This window comes from Hyla sarda, chromosome 3, assembly GCF_029499605.1.
Source record: "Hyla sarda isolate aHylSar1 chromosome 3, aHylSar1.hap1, whole genome shotgun sequence".
Taxonomy (NCBI): Eukaryota; Metazoa; Chordata; class Amphibia; order Anura; family Hylidae; genus Hyla; species Hyla sarda.
In genome coordinates, this window is record NC_079191.1 from 160,355,311 (window position 1) to 160,371,958 (window position 16,648).

The 16,648-nt window shown below is 44.5% G+C and overlaps 1 protein-coding gene across 1 annotated transcript in view; it reads left to right on the top strand.

Annotated features, from left to right (window-relative positions):
- LOC130360997 (uncharacterized) overlaps positions 1 to 16,648 on the top strand; it is a 49,348-nt gene that overhangs the window by 16,739 nt on the left and 15,961 nt on the right. The window contains exons 3-4 of the mRNA XM_056563553.1: positions 249 to 258; positions 1,547 to 1,637. Coding sequence (XP_056419528.1) covers positions 249 to 258; positions 1,547 to 1,637 — 101 coding nt within the window. The remainder of the gene's footprint in view (positions 1 to 248; positions 259 to 1,546; positions 1,638 to 16,648) is intronic.

Consider the following 16,648-nt stretch of genomic DNA (forward strand, 5'->3'; position numbering starts at 1 on the left):
GGCTAGCTGTGTTATAGCTCAAAGGTTTAAAAAAATGTATTGACTGGGTTTTGAACTCAAGCACTTTCAACGTTGCATTATGTTTAGTGAAGGTGCAAGGTGTCTTACCAAGCAGCTGATCGACAGGCATGCCTAGATTTAGACCACTCTCAATCTAATATTGATGATCTATCATGTCAAAATTCAATGGGCCAAATGTTTACTTAGTGATGCTCATGTAGTTCATTTGCATGGCCATTGTTTTTCAGCATCCTACAGGTAAATGTAAACTCCAGTCTATAACTAGTGTTGCTCGCGAACATTCGCAATGCGAATAAAAATATATATATTTTTTTTCACAGTACACATGACAGTGATCATCCCTCTCTACTTCCAGCTTGTGTGCTGTAAAGAAGGCTCTAATATTATGTGTGAGACTGGCGTGCTAATTTCCGCATATGCAAATTTCTGCATATGCAAATTTTAGTGTATGCTAGTATTCACATATGCTAATTTTCGCATATGCAAATTTACGCATATGTGAAAATAAAACGCAAATATTACGAATATGCGAACTTAACGAATATATGATGAATATTCGTCCATATATTCGTGAAATATCGCAAATTCGAATATGGCCTATGCCGCTCAACAATATCTATAACATAATGAAGAACTTTCAGCAAGAAATAACAGGGAAAAAGCACAAGCTGGTACATGTTGCAGTGAGTCTGTAGAATTTATTCACAAATTATAGGAGGGAAATGCATCTTGTATTCTATTGAGGGAGACAACAAGGCAGCAAGCTTATTATCAAATTGTTAACTACTTGTAAGTGACTTATTATAGTATTATACAAACAGCAATCTAAATGAATTAGATATCAATTGGGTTAGTTGTTAAAGCCAGGTAAACATCACAGAATTACCATGACAAGAATGTAACCTCAATGTTTTAATGTAAAAAAATAAATAAATAAATAAATGAATGAAGTACTTGGGCCTGGTCTTAGGTCTAAATGTTTTTTCTTCTGTGGCCTGAAATGTGGAGCCCAATCTAATTAATTTAGGGTTGGAATTAATTAAGGAGCAAGTGTCAGAAGTATAGGGTTTGGGGTCTGCATTACATTAGGGCTCAACTATGGAGATTGACATAATTTAGAGGACAAACTGCAGGGGTCAAAACAAGTTGTCATGGCTATCTGGGCTTGGTTGGGAAGATAAGAAAAGGACACAGCTCTAATTAGAAATGTGAGTCACTGGATTTTTTGAAATGTTTGTTTCAGTAATACTTGTATTTCACAAAAATAATTCATAAAGTGTCCATGTAGCTTAGGCCTTAACCCCTTAAAGGGCACAGCCAACTTGGACCTTGAAGACACAGCCAGGTTTCATTTTTGTGTTTTCATTTTTCCTTCTCTTGTGTTTAGTGACATACCATATTTTTAAGACCATAAGGCGCACTTAAAATCCTTAAATTTTCTCACAAATCAACAGTGCGCCTTATAATGCGGAATGCCAAATATATGACTGTGTTTTCTGATCTAGAACTGATTTTTGTGGCACAGGCACATGGTGCTCAAAAATCTGTCAAAATGTTTTAGCACGGCCAGCATGTTGTTCTGCGTGACTGATAGCGTTGAGTTTGAAATCCGCTTCGTAAGCATATCTTTTAACAGGATACATTTTTGGGGCAGCGGGTATAGAAAATGAATGAATGAATGCACACACACCTCCTGACTACGATGGCCGTAATGCCCAATCCAAGCATTGCAGCTCCGTAGCTTACCAAAGCAAAAATTTGACTTACCGTATCAGAGTTTTGTTTCATTTAATGCGCGTTACAACCCAGTGCGCTTTATGTATGAAAATAAACCTGTTAGCAGACGATCATTGATATTACGCCTTATAACCTGGTGCTCCTTTTTTTTTCTGTCCACAGACCCATATTTAGGCTATTTATTTTTGTGCAATTTTTTACTTTGCAAAAACATCCTATATTTTACCATAAACTGTAACACAAACAATTAGGGGGGGGGGGGGGGGGGGGAATTGAAAAAGCACTTTAGGGTAAAACTGACATGTGATGTTTATTCTCTGGCTTAATATGATTAAAACGATACCCATATCTACCTAGTTTTCTATTATTGAACTACTTTGAAAAAAAAACAGTCAAACCTTTTTAACAAAATAAATATGTGAAATATTGTCCCATTCTAACCCCTATAACTTATTTTATTTTTCCATATACAGGGCTGTATGAGGCTCATTTCTTGCGCCGTGATCTGTAGTTTTTTTGGTAGTATTTTTGTTTTGATATTACTTTTTGTTTTGATATTACGTCACGCCCCCTCCCATAGACATGAAACCCGGGTGCTGCAGGGAGAATGCGGGGGGTCTCAGCAGTGGTCAGACATCTTATCCCCTATCCTTTGGATAGGGTATAAAATGTTTTTGCCCGGAATACCCCTTTAATTTTATTTTTTTAATTAGTCTAGATTTTTTCACAAGGCACAACACACATGGTAGTAGTCTTTTTAAGTGGTACAATAGCATTAGATATGAGAGAATCGAAGCTGACGAATCCAAATTCGTTACGAATTTCATGAAATATTCAATTTGTAACAAAAGCGAATATCGCAGCAATTCTATCATGTGAATCGCTTCATCAAACTCCATTTACTGCAGTCAAGGCTCCAGGGCATCTAAAATGGCGGATCCACATGTCAGTACATGGGGCAAGGAACGCTGGGAAGGCAAGGCTGGAAGGGAAGTAGGCGGGACGACCCTGAATCACATGCAGGATGCAGCCTATCAGCAGTCAGTCACACCTGTGATGTCACAGCCCTATATAATCGGCAGCCATTTTGCGGCTCGTCATATCAGTCATTACACTGAATAGAGATAGGACAGACATCGCTGTGTGCGTGTTACACAGAAAAGCTCATTCCAGCAGCGTTTCACATCCTAGTTACATCAGCGTTCTGGTGGACAGAGAGCAGTGTTTTTGTCACTGAAATGGATTTTTACTGCAGCCATTAACCTCCAAGTTACTTTCTTCAGCATTGAATTACAGAGAGGAAGATAGCTGTGTGTTGCCTCATACATTTCAACAAGCTGCCTCAACTTCATAAACTTTCAGAGGAGGCAGGAATAATTTTCAACTCAGTTCTGTGTCTTTGTTCCACAAAAAATCATCTGCTGGTTATACTAGTCTGTAGACTGTATAATACCCAGCAGTCCATTCCTAATAGTCTTTGACAGAGTGCAATTTTGTGTTTAGTACATAGCTTTTTTGTGCTGCAGCACTGTTGTGTACTGCTGGTGTGCAAAATAAATTTTAAGCGTACGGTACTGCATTTTTCTGCCCTCATGAGTTCATACCACATACGTACATCTAAGTAGTGTACTATTTTGCACCTGTTACTCTGTCAAGGGCCTAGATACTGTGGAAGTCCAGGTAAAAGTAATCACTGGCTGGTGTTTTACTAAAATACCTTTTTTTAATCGTACTGTACCAAAATGTTTCTGCCCTCATAAGTGCATACCACATACCTACATCTAAGTGGTGTAATATATTGTGCCTGTTAATCTCTCAAGGGCCTACATACTGTGAAATGACAGCCAAAAGTAATCACTGGCTGATGTTTTACTAAAATACGTTATTTTAAGCGTACTGTACTGCATTTTTTTGCCCTCATAAGTGCATACCACATACGTACATCTAAGTAGTGTACTATTTTGTATTTTGTGTCAAGGGCCTAGATACTGTGAAAGGACAGCCAATAGTACACATCTGCTGCTGTTGTAGACAAATACTGTTTTAAGCGTAGTGAAGCGCATTGTACTCCCCATATATACATAATAAATATGTCAGGCAGAGTAGTGCCAGGACGTGCACAGAGGAATGGCAGAGGCCTAAATTCATCGGGCACAGGTAGAGGTTGCAGCAGAGTAGGGGTGTATGGCAGCTGGAGTTACAGCGAGAGGTCTAAGCTCCCAATGTCAGCTAGCAGTCGTGTCGCGACCAGCAACCCAGCAGCCATGATTGGTCGGTTGACTCGGTCATCCACTTCATCCCAAGTGACATCTGACACCCCCCAGTCAACAGTCAGTGGGTTCCTCACACTCAACCCTCAGTTGGCATGGCCCTCATGCTGCTGCTGCTGCCACCTCCAGGCTCTGTCATTGTGCTGCTCTATGGTTTCCTCATGTTGATGCTACCACCTCCAGTTCCTCTCATTGTGCTGCTCTATGGTCTCCTCATGCTGATGCTACTGACTTCTCGCTCTTTCATTGTGCCACCATATGGTCTCCTCATGCTGATGCTACCACCTCCAGGCACTGTCATTGTGCCGGCATATGGTCTCCTCATGCTGATACTGCCACCTCCAGGCTCTCTAATTGTGCTGCTCTATGGTCGCCTCATGATGATGCTACCACCTCCAGGCTCTCTCATTGTGCTGCCTTGGATAGTGCAAAACATAATTAAGGTGCTGGTCCCCAGTTTCAGAAATCCCTTGAATTAGGGTCACTTTCAGGACTCCTGATGCCACCTCCAGGCTATCTCATTAAGCCTCTTTATGGTGGTTTCATGCTTCAGCCAACCTCAGGCTGTGCCTTTCAGCCACTATATGTTCTACTCATGCTTCAGCCCACTCCAGGCTGTGCCATTCAGCCACTATATGGTATCTTGATATGCTTCAGCCAACTCCAGGCTGTGCCATTCAGACACTATGTGGTCTCCCTATGCTGCCACAAACTCCAGGCAGTTATTCAGCCACTATACTGATGCCACCTCCAGGCTCTGTCATTGTGCTGTCATGTGAAATGTGACTCATTATTAGATTTGGTCCTTTGTACCCACACGCGGGGGCCTGGGACACTAAAACTTGGGAGTTAAAATTTCAATTTCAAAATCTTACATTTCAATTTCAAAATCTTAAAGTTCAATTGTCTCCTCATGCTTCTGCCATCTCCAGGATGTGCCATTCAGACACTATATGGTCTTCTCATGAAGCCAACACCTCCACGCTGTGTCATTCAGCCACTATATGGTCTCCTCATACTGATGCCACCTCCAGGCTCTGTCATTGTGCCGCTCTGCTGCAGTGATTCTAAAAGCGATGCTTGTAATCTGCATGTCATTCTGAATAACAGTATTATTTCACTACCCCAGCACACTCCATATGTGTGTTAGAACAAAGCAAAGTGTTCTACACCCCTATTGAGGTTCTCTGTAGTCCAGGTATAGCCGTTTTTAATATAGCTTCATCACAAATAAATTTGGATCGAACCAAATTTTTTAGAAAAATTTGGGGAATCGGCCAAATCAAATTTTTCAAACGTTCGCTCATCTATAAATAGCATAATAGTTGCAGTCACATAGTGGTAACTGTCTTTTTAAGTGGTATATAAGCATAATAATTGCAGTCCCTAAGATAGGTGACAGCTTTTTCCAAAACTTTCCATGCCACTAGGGGTCTGAGGAAAGCATCTCCCTACCCTACCCAGACTCACACTGACAGACCACACTGACCAATTGTGTGCTTTTAGCATGCACGCCAGTAACTCTTGCAGATTTATAGACCAGACATGTGCATGAGGGAAATTTTCATTTCATTATAGGTAAAATTTTCGGGTTTTATTTTTCGGATACATTCGGTATTCAGAGTATCGTATAAATTTTTCATTTAACTTAGTTTTGTTCCTTTTTTTTTCTTTTTTCTTTTTTGCCCTTTTGCCGGGGTACTACGAAAAATATAGTGGCTGAATGGCACAGCCTGTAGTTGGCTGGAGCATGAGGATACCATATAGTGGCTGAATGGCACAGCCTGGAGTTTGTGGCAGCATGAGGAGACCATATAGTGGCTGAATGCCACAGCCTGGAGTTGGCTGAAGCATGAGGATACCATATAGTGGCTGAATGGCACAGCCTGCAGTTGGCTGAAGCATGAGGAGACCATATAGTGGCTGAATGGCACAGCCTGGAGGTGGCTGAAGTATGAGGAGACCATATAGTGGCTGAATGGCACAGCCTGAAGTTTGTGGAAGCATGAGGAGACCATATAGTGTCTGAATGGCACAGCCTGGAGTTTGTGGCAGCATAAGGAGACCATATAGTGTCTGAATGGCACAGACTGGAGGTGGCTGGCATGAGGATACCATATAGTGGCTAAATGGCACAGCCTGGAGGTGGCTGAAGCATGAGGAGACCATATAGTGGCTGAATGGCACAGCCTGGAGGTGGCTGAAGCATGAGGAGACCATATAGTGGCTGTATGGCACAGCCTGGAGGTGGCTGAAGCATGAGGAGACCATATAGTGGCTGAATGGCACAGCCTGAAGTTTGTGGAAGCACGATGAGACCATATTGTGTCTGAATGGCACAGCCAGGAGTTTGTGGCAGCATGAGGAGACCATATAGCGTCTGAATGGCACAGACTGGAGGTGGCTGGCATGAGGATACCATATAGTGGCTAAATGGCACAGCCTGGAGGTGGCTGAAGCTTGAGGAGGCCATATAGTGGCTGAATGGCACAGACTGAAGTTTGTGGCATCATGAGGAGACCATATAGTGTCTGAATGGCACAACCTGGAGGTGGCTGAAGCATGAGGAGACCATATAGTGCCTGAATGGCACAGCCTGGAGGTGGCTGAAGCATGAGGAGACCATATAGTGGCTGAATGGCACAGCCTGGAGGTGGCTGAAGCATGAGGAGACCATATAGTGGCTGTATGGCACAGCCTGGAGGTGGCTGAAGCATGAGGAGACCATATAGTGGCTGAATGGCACAGCCTGAAGTTTGTGGAAGCACAATGAGACCATATTGTGTCTGAATGGCACAGCCAGGAGTTTGTGGCAGCATGAGGAGACCATATAGCGTCTGAATGGCACAGACTGGAGGTGGCTGGCATGAGGATACCATATAGTGGCTAAATGGCACAGCCTGGAGGTGGCTGAAGCTTGAGGAGGCCATATAGTGGCTGAATGGCACAGACTGAAGTTTGTGGCATCATGAGGAGACCATATAGTGTCTGAATGGCACAGCCTGGAGGTGGCTGAAGCATGAGGAGACCATATAGTGCCTGAATGGCACAGCCTGGAGGTGGCTGAAGCATGAGGAGACCATATAGTGGCTGAATGGCACATCCTGGAGGTGGCTGAAGCATGAGGAGACCATATAATGGCTGAATGGCAGAGCCTGGAGGTGGCTGAAGCCTGAGGAGACCATATAGTGGCTGAATGGCACAGCCTGGAGGTGGCTGGCATGAGGAGACCATATAGTGTCTGAATAGCACAGCCAGGAGGTGGCTGGCATGAGGAGACCATATAGTGGCTGAATGGCACAGCCTGGAGGTGGCAGCAGCAGCATCAGGAGTCCTGAAAGGGACCCGGTGATAGAGTGGTGCGGTGGGTGGCAATACCAGTACCCGGTGATGAAGGTGGGTGAAAAATGTTCTGATGCGGAGGAATGTTTGCAACTGGGGAGCAGCGCCTTAAATCTGTTTGGCACTATCCATATTTGTAAAGTGTTGGTGTGGCACCATGGTCAATCTACTCTGATGCATCAGGCATTGGTGGGTGGAAATCCTGGCTGATCCATTCCTGATTTATCTTCACAAAGGTCAGTTTCTCCACATTTTTCATGGACAGACAAGTTCTCCTCTGGGTGACTATGGCCCCCGCTGCACTAAACACCCGCTCTGATGGCACACTACTGGCTGGGCAGGACAGCTTTTCCAGGGCAAACTTAAGTTTGGCTGCCTAGAAGTCCATCGGATCTTAAAGGTGTGTTCGCATGGGCATTTCAAGGTATGCCACTACCTGTTGGTTTAGGTCCTGCTGCAGGTCTACCTGCTGCTGATGAGTTGCTTCACTATGCGGGTGAAGAAAGGTATTCATCAGCGACTGTAGACTCAGGCTGCTGCTGATGGAGCTGGTACTGCTCCTGCCACCCCACCCGTCCCCAGCAGCCATGGCAGTGAAAGGTGAGTGCAGAAGGCCCCCAATTCAGAACTGCGAGAGGATGGATGATGGCACCGATAGGCATCGGCCAACTGACTACTTAGGATGCCTCTGTAGTAAGTAATTTTGTCCTCCCTCTCAGTGGGTGTAAAAAAAGGCCCCTATTTTGTGGCTGTAACGAGGGTCCAATAAGGTGGAGATCCAGAAGTCATCCCGCTGTCGAATGGTGACAATTTGGCTGTCACTATGCAAGCAAGTGAGCATGCATTATGACATTTGTGCAATTGACTCAGAGGGACTCCCTGCCTCTATCTCCACTGCCATGGTGTGTCTGAGTCTTCTGTCTCGCCTTCCTCATAACCCTCTAGCCCCTCTGGCTGCTCCTGCTCCTCCTCTCCTGTCAGATTACTAGAAAAACCACCCATTTGGCGAAACATAAACCATGCTCCACTGTGCCCATCCCCTTCCTCCTCCAGTTCAGCCCCCACAGGGCTCCTGTCGCCGTGAGATGTAGGCGCCACGTCTCCAGTGCCCCGACCAGCCATCGTTTCCAATACATGTTGTAAGAAATGAAGCAAAGGAAAGAGGTAGTTTATCCCGTAATCATGGTGACTTACTAATAATGTGGCTTCCTCAAAGGGCCTGAGCAAATGGCAGGTGTCACGTATGAGCTGCCACTGGCCATTGAAGTTACACAGGAGAGTACCCCTATCCGCTTGGATCATCAAGAAATTGGTGATGTCTTTTCTCTGTTCATACAGTTGGTATGAAGGAGCATCTGAAGCGGTATGACACACAGCTCTCTTTGGCTGAGGTGGTGGAGCCTTGGCTGGCTGAAAGAGGGAGCGGCGTGCCACTGGGTGATGCAGCAGGCTGGACCACTACATCGGAGCCATGGTTCTCCCAGGCCGCTTTATGGTGGCGAATCATATGTTGATGCCAACATTGGGACCCTGGCCACGCTTCACCTTCTGCTAACATATCTTGCATGTGGCTATGTTAATCTCCTCCAGATGCTTGATGAAAAACTGCCACACTGCTGAGTAGCTGATTTTACCACCAACAGTCTGCACTAATTGACTGCTACTGCCGCCGTCTCCAGGAACCCCTGTTCCACTACCTCCCGGGAAGGTAGGTTGCCGCGAAGCAGGTGGTCTCCCCCGGGCACGTTTGGCTACAGAATTTCCACTTCTGCCACCATGCTGACTGCCAACCATGCTACCACCTTGCTGGCTCAGCTGCTGCCTCACGTGCAACCTGCAACCTCTTCTCCTGATGATGATGAAGCCCCTTCTGCACCCGGCTCCCAAGGGTGATCGGCTTCATCATCATCAACAAGTGTCTGCACGTCACTGATGTCCTCCTCAGGTTCCTCAACAGTGTCTGATTCAGGACCCTGAACGCTGGCCACACCGCCTCCTACGTCACTCTCCTCATCACTACTTGTCTGCCTAGCAGAGGAACCGACGGCTGTATCCTCCACTTCTTTGCTGGTCAGTAGCTGCTGACTGTCCTCTATTAGATCATCCTCACTGGATAGTGGAGCTGAACCCACAGCATAAGGGAACAGCATAAGACAGAGGCAATGGCAGGACAGGGACTTCTCCCGGGCCATGCCAACTGAGGGTTCTGTCTGAGGAACCCCCCGACTGTTGGTTGGGGGTATCAGATTTCACTTGTGATGAAGTGGATGACCGTGTTAACCAATCAATGATAACAGATAGGTTGCTGGTCGAGACACGACCGCTAGCGGACACTGGGAGCTCAGGCCTCTTGCTGCGACCTCTGCCTGATGAATTTAGTCCTCTGCCATTCCTTTGTGCACGTCCTGGAACTTCTCTGCCTGACATACTTAGTGCGTATATGAGGGGAGTACAATACGCTTCAATACGCTTAAAACTGTATCAATGTAGAACAGCAGCAGGTGTGTACTATTGGCTGTCCTTTCACAGTATCTAGGCCCTTGACATATTAAGAGCTACAAAATAGTACACTTAGATGTAGGTATGTGGTATGCACTTATGAGGGCATAAAAATGCTCTACTGTACACTTAAAAAAGTATTGGAGTAAAACACCAGCTGGTGATTAATTTTGGCTGTCTTTTCACAGTTTATAGGCCCTTGACAGATTAACAGGTACTTATGAGGGCAGAAAAATGAGCTACAGTACGCAAAAAAAAATTTGCCCACAACACCAGCAGTACACAACAATGCAGAAGCACACAGTCACTGTGTACTAAACCCAAAATTGCAAAAAGACTCTTTCTCAAATACTATTAGGAATGGACTGCTGGGTATGTTATTTATTGTATTATAGATAAAATTGTAACGCCGGCTGTTTTACAGTGGTTCTGAGGCCAGACATCTGTTTGCGTTCCACCACAGAAAGGAAATGACATCAGTGGAACGCATAGTGTGTCACATGATCGGACTTCACCGGAAGAACGTCATACACTGTATGATGCCGGCCGAAACACAGACACAGCGGCTAGATATCTGGTAAGATGTCAATTTTATGTATATATACAACACTAATGTTTATTTATTTGAGTATGCCTGATGAAAGAGGAAGCATAATGCTATTTCAACCTCAGAAACGCATTTCATTAAATAAATTGTTCATTTATTGTACCAACTGGAGTGGTCCATGGAACAACAGAAACTCAAGAAACCTAGCCAGGGGGCATGAGATATACTAACCCCCCTGGAGAGGGGTATGTAGAACTGGCCTGGTCTGTGACAGCTATTGAAAAAGAGACAGATGAATGTCTCGAAACGCGTCTAGCCTCTGCATATACCAGCAATCTATTTTACCATACTCACCACCATAGAAACCAGGATCTTCACATACCAACTTGCAACTGCTGGAGGCCCCGAGTGAGCGGCCCACTGTTACATGCGCAGCAACACAGGACATCAGCACTGTTATGTGCGCTTCTACACAGGACTCCAGCATCCACTGCCGACCTCCCTTACATCATCACTCCCACAGTCACCTGTTGAAGCCCGGACATTTCACATAGGCCGGACGTCAGCCGTGCCAGTCCGGCACCACAGGACCACGCGGAGAAGTGCGGCTTTCCCTCCAGACGGGAACATTCAACTGTGCCGGATGCTAGCTGAGCCAGCCCGTCAGTGTGCATAGGGACACCGCCGGGAGGTCAGGTAAGTGGTGCTGTGCACCATTGCATATTGCCAACCCACTGTACTACCAATGAACACAGGAGTATAACTCCAATATACCACCAACGACGTACTACCAACTGCTGCTTATTTATTTTATATCCTGGACATTTAACAATAAGCTGGTTTACTTTTAGTACTATTTTTATTTTATTTTCATATTTTAACCTATATTTTACTTATATATCTGTATTAATTCCTGCCCCCTGCAAGGGCCCTGGGGGTAGGTGATTATAACTGTATTTAATAAATGTTTTATGATCACACTGAATCTCTTACAATATTTTTAATATCACATTTACATATATATATATATATATATATATATATATATATATATATATATATATATAAACATTACATCTACATACACACACATACACACTTTTATACACACATTAAAATCCATATAGACATCATCACATATATATATGGTCCATACATATTTATCCATATCACACAAACCCAATTCTAGTATGTAATACAATACATAAGCCCAGATTTGAGGAAACACGTACACAGTATATACATTGTATATACACAATTCTCATATAGTTTTCTTTCTCGCTTGTTCACAAACCTTCCTGGGGTAGCCCCTATTCTTTAATCTAACCATTAGCTCTTCAGCTTGTTCATTAAATTTATATTCTGTATTATTAATACGTTTTAAACGGACCATCTGTCCGTATGAGATACTATCCAATTACTTCTATTGGAAAATGTTAATCCTTCCAGTATGTTTCAGCTGCTGTATGCTCCAGAAGAAGTTGTGAAGTTCTTTTCTGTCCGACCACAGAGCTCTCTGCTGCCACCTCTGTCTATGTGAGGAATTGTCCAGAGCAGGAGCAAATCCCCATAGCAAACATCTTCTGCTCTCGTCAGTTCCTGACATTGACAGAGGTGTCAGCAGAGATCACTATGGTCAGACAGAAAAGAACTATACAACTTCCGCTGGAGCATACAACAGCTGATAAGTACTGGAAGGATTAAGATTTTTAAATAGAAGTAATTTACAAATCTGTTTAACTTTTTGGCACCAGTTGATTTAAAAAGAAAATATGTTTTTCTCCGGAGTACCACTTTAACCCCTTAACCTCTTAAGGACCAATGACGTTGTGGAACGTCATGGCACCCTGGGCTTTAAGGACCAATGACGTTCCACAACGTCATGGCGTTTTCCGGTCCCTGCCGTGCGCCGGGCAGAGATCGGAACCGGGTGCCTGCTGAAATCCTTCAGCAGGCATCCAGGGCAAACGCCGAGGGGGGCCATGTAGGCCCCCCCATGTCGGCGATCGCCGCAAATCGCAAGGGAAATCGCCCTTGTGATCTGCGGCGATACCGGGCTGATCGGGTCTCTGGGACCCGACCGCCCGGTAATTTTGCATGATCCCGGCTGTCACAGACAGCCAGGACCATGCTGGAGCCTAGGAGCGAGGTGGCAAGCCTGCCACCTCCTCCGATCCCCTGCGATCCGTCGGTTAACTAACCAACCAATCGCCAGGGGGGGGGCGGTTACTTCCTCCCGCGCTGCCCGGCCCCTTGAAGTCCGGAGAGAACGGGAGGAAGACCGGAGGACGCGGCGGGGGACGGGGGAGTGCTGGGGCCCAGCCCCGGTACTTACCTCGTCCCTGAAGACCCGGATCCAGACGATGAAGATGGCGGCAGCGGCGACAGGTGAGTAGATCTTCAGCCGCGGTCGGGCCCTTTACAGCAATGCACGTCGCCGAAAAAGCGACATGCATTGCTGTAATGGGACCCTGTAAACTACAACTCCCAGCATGCCCAGATAGCCCTTGGCATCTGGGCATGCTGGGAGTTGCAGTTTTGCAACATCTGGAGGTCCACAGTTTGGAGACCACTGTGCCCTTCCAGATGTTGCAAAACTACACATCCTCAGCATGCCCTTACTGTCCAGACATGCTGGGAGTTGTAGTTCTGTAACATCTGGCACTTCAGATGTTGCAGAACTACAACTCCCAGCATGCCTGGACAGTTTTGGCATACTGGGAATTGTAGTTTTTCAACATCTGGAAGGGCACAGATTGGGAACCACTGTATTAGTGGTCTGCAAACTGTAGTCCTCCAGATGTTGCAAAACTACAACTCCAAGCATGCTGGGAGTTGTAGTTCGGCAACATCTGGCTCTAAAGATGTTGCCGAACTACTACTCCCAGCATGCCTGAGAATGTTTGGGAGTTGTGGTTTTGCAACATCTGGAGGCACACTGGTTGGGAAACATTGTCTGTTTCCTAACTCAGTTTTTCCCAACCCGTGTGCCTCCAGCTGTTGCAAAACTATAACTACCAGCATGCACTGATGGACTGTGCATGCTGGGAGTTGTGGTTTTGCAACAGCTGGAGGTCCCCCCCCCCCTGTGAATGTACAGGGTACACTCACATGGGCAGGGGGCTTACAGTGAGTATCAGGCTGCAAGTTTGCGATGCAGCAAATTTTTCACGGCAGCTCAAACTCGCTGTACCCCCCGTGTGACTGTACCCTGAAAACACTACACTACACTAACACAAAATAAAATAAAAAGTAAAAAACACTACATATACACATACCCCTACACAGCCCCTCTCCCCTCCCCAATAAAAATGAAAGCGTCTGGTACACCACTGTTTCCAAAATGGAGCCTCCAGCTGTTGCAAAACAACAACTCCCAGTATTGCCGGACAACCGTTGACTGTCCAGGCATGCTGGGAGTTTTGCAACAGCTGGAGGCACCCTGTTTGGGAATCACTGGCATAGAATACCCCTATGTCCACCCCTATGCAAATCCCTAATTAAGGCCTCAAATGCGCATGGCGCTCTCACTTTGGAGCCCTGTCGTATTTCAAGGCAACAGTTTTGGGACCCATATGGGGTATCGCCGTACTCGGGAGAAATTGCCTAACAAATTTTGGGGGGCTTTTTCTCCTTTCACCCCTTATGAAAAGGTGAAGTTGGGGGTCTACACCAGCATGTTAGTGTAAAAAAAAAATTTTTTACACTAACATGCTGGTGTTGCCCAATACTTTTCATTTTGACAAGAGGTAAAAGGGAAAAATGCCCCCCAAAATTTGTAATGCAATTTCTCCCGACTACGGAGATACCCCATAAGTGGGCGCAAAGTGCTCTGGGGACGCACAACAAGGCCCAGAAGGGAGAGTGCACCATGTACATTTGAGGTGATTTGCACAGGGCTGGCTGATTGTTACAGCGGTTTTGACAAACGCAAAAAAAAAAAAAAAAACCACATGTGACCCCATTTCGGAAACTACACCCCTCACGGAATGTAATGAGGGGTGCAGTGAGAATTTACACCCCACTGGTGTCTGACAGATCTTTGGAACAGTGGGCTGTGCAAATTAAAAATTTTGTACAGCCCACTGTTCCAAAGATCTGACAGACACCAGTGGGGGATAAATGCTCACTGTACCCCTTGTTACGTTCCTCAAGGGGTCTAGTTTCCAAAATGGTATGCCATGTGGGGGTTATTTTGCTGTCCTGGCACCATAGGGGCTTCCTAAATGCGACATGCCCCCCGAGCAAAATTTGCTCTCAAAAAGCAAAATATGACTCCTTCTCTTCTGAGCATTGTAGTTCGCCCGTAGTGCGCTTCAGGTCAACTTATGGGGTACCTCCATACTCAGAAGAGATGGGGTTACAAATTTTGGTGGGTATTTTCTGCTATTAACCCTTGCAAAAATTTGAAATTTGGGGGGAAAAACACACATTTTAGTGAAAACAAAATTTTTTTTTTACGTATGCAAAAGTCGTGAAACCCCTGTGGAATATTAAGGCTCACTTTATTCCTTGTTACGTTCCTCAAGGGGTCTAGTTTCCAAAATGGTATGCCATGTGGGTATTTTTTGCTGTCCTGGCACCATAGGGGCTTCCTATATGCGACATGCCCCCGAGCAGAGTTTGCTCTCAAAAAGCCAAATATCACTCCTTCTCTTCTGAGCATTGTAGTTCGCCCGTAGTGCACTTCAGGTCAACTTATGGGGTACCTCCAAACTCAGAAGAGATTACAAATTTTGGGGGGTATTTTCTGCTATTAACCCGTGCATAAATGTGAAATTTGGGGAGAAACACACATTTTAGTGACATTTTTTTTTACATATGCAAAAGTCGTGAAACACCTGTGGGGTATTAAGGCTCACTTTATTCCTTGTTACGTTCCTCAAGGGGTCTAGTTTCCAAAATGGTATGCCATGTGGGTATTTTTTCCTGTTCTGGCACCATAGGGGATTCCTAAATGCAACATGCCCCCCAAAAACCATTTCAGAAAAACGTACTCTCCAAAATCCCCTCGTCGCTCCATCGCTTCTGAGCCCTCTACTGCGCCCGCCGAACAATTTACATAGACATATGAGGTATGTGCTTACTCGAGAGAAATTGGGCTACAAATATAAGTATACATTTTCTCCTTTTACCCCTTGTAAAAATTCAAAAATTGGGTCTACAAGAACATGCAAGTGTAAAAAATGAAGATTGTGAATTTTCTCCTTCACATTGCTGCTATTCCTGTGAAACACCTAAAGGGTTAAAACGCTGACTGAATGTCATTTTGAATACTTTGGGGGGTGCAGTTTTATAATGGGGTCATTTATGGGGTATTTCTAAGATGAAGACCCTTCAAATCCACTTCAAACCTGAACTGGTCCCTGAAAAATTGTGATTTTGGAAATTTTGTGAAAAATTGGAAAATTGGTGCTGAACTTTGAAGCCCTGTGGTGTCTTCCAAAAGTAAAAACTTGTCAATTTTATGATGCAAACATAAAGTGGACATATTGTATATGTGAATAAAAAAAAATATTTGGAATATCCATTTTCCTTACAAGCAGAGAGCTTCAAAGTTAGAAAAATGCAAAATTTTCAATTTTTTCATCAAATTTTGGAATTTTTCACTAAGAAACGATGCAAGTATCGACAAAATTTTACCAATAACATAAAGTAGAATATGTCACGAAAAAACAATCTCGGAATCAGAATGACAGGTAAAAGCGTCTTAGAGTTATTAATGCTTAAAGTGACAGTGGTCAGATGTTCAAAAAACGCTCTTGTGCTAAGGTGTAAAATGGCCTGGTCCTTAAGGGGTTAAGGACTCAGCCCATTTGGGCCTTAAGGACTTATTTTTACGTTTTCGTTTTTTTCTCCTCACCTTCAAAAAATCATAACTATTTTATATTTTTATCCACAGACTAGTATGAGGGCTTGTTTTTTGCGCGACCAGTTGTCCGTTGTAATGCCATCACTCACTTTACCATAAAATATATGGCGCGACCAAAAAAATACTTGTGTGGGGAAATTAAAAAGAAAACCACAATTTTGCTAATTTTGGAAGGCTTCGTCTTCACGACGTACAATCTATGGTAAAAATCATATGTTTTCATTATTCTTTGGGTCAGTACGATTAAAATGATACTCATGATAACAAATTTTTCTATTACTGCTGCGCTTTAAAAAAATCACAAACTTTTTAACCAAATTAGTAAATTTAAAATCCCCCTATTTTGAAGTCCTATAACTT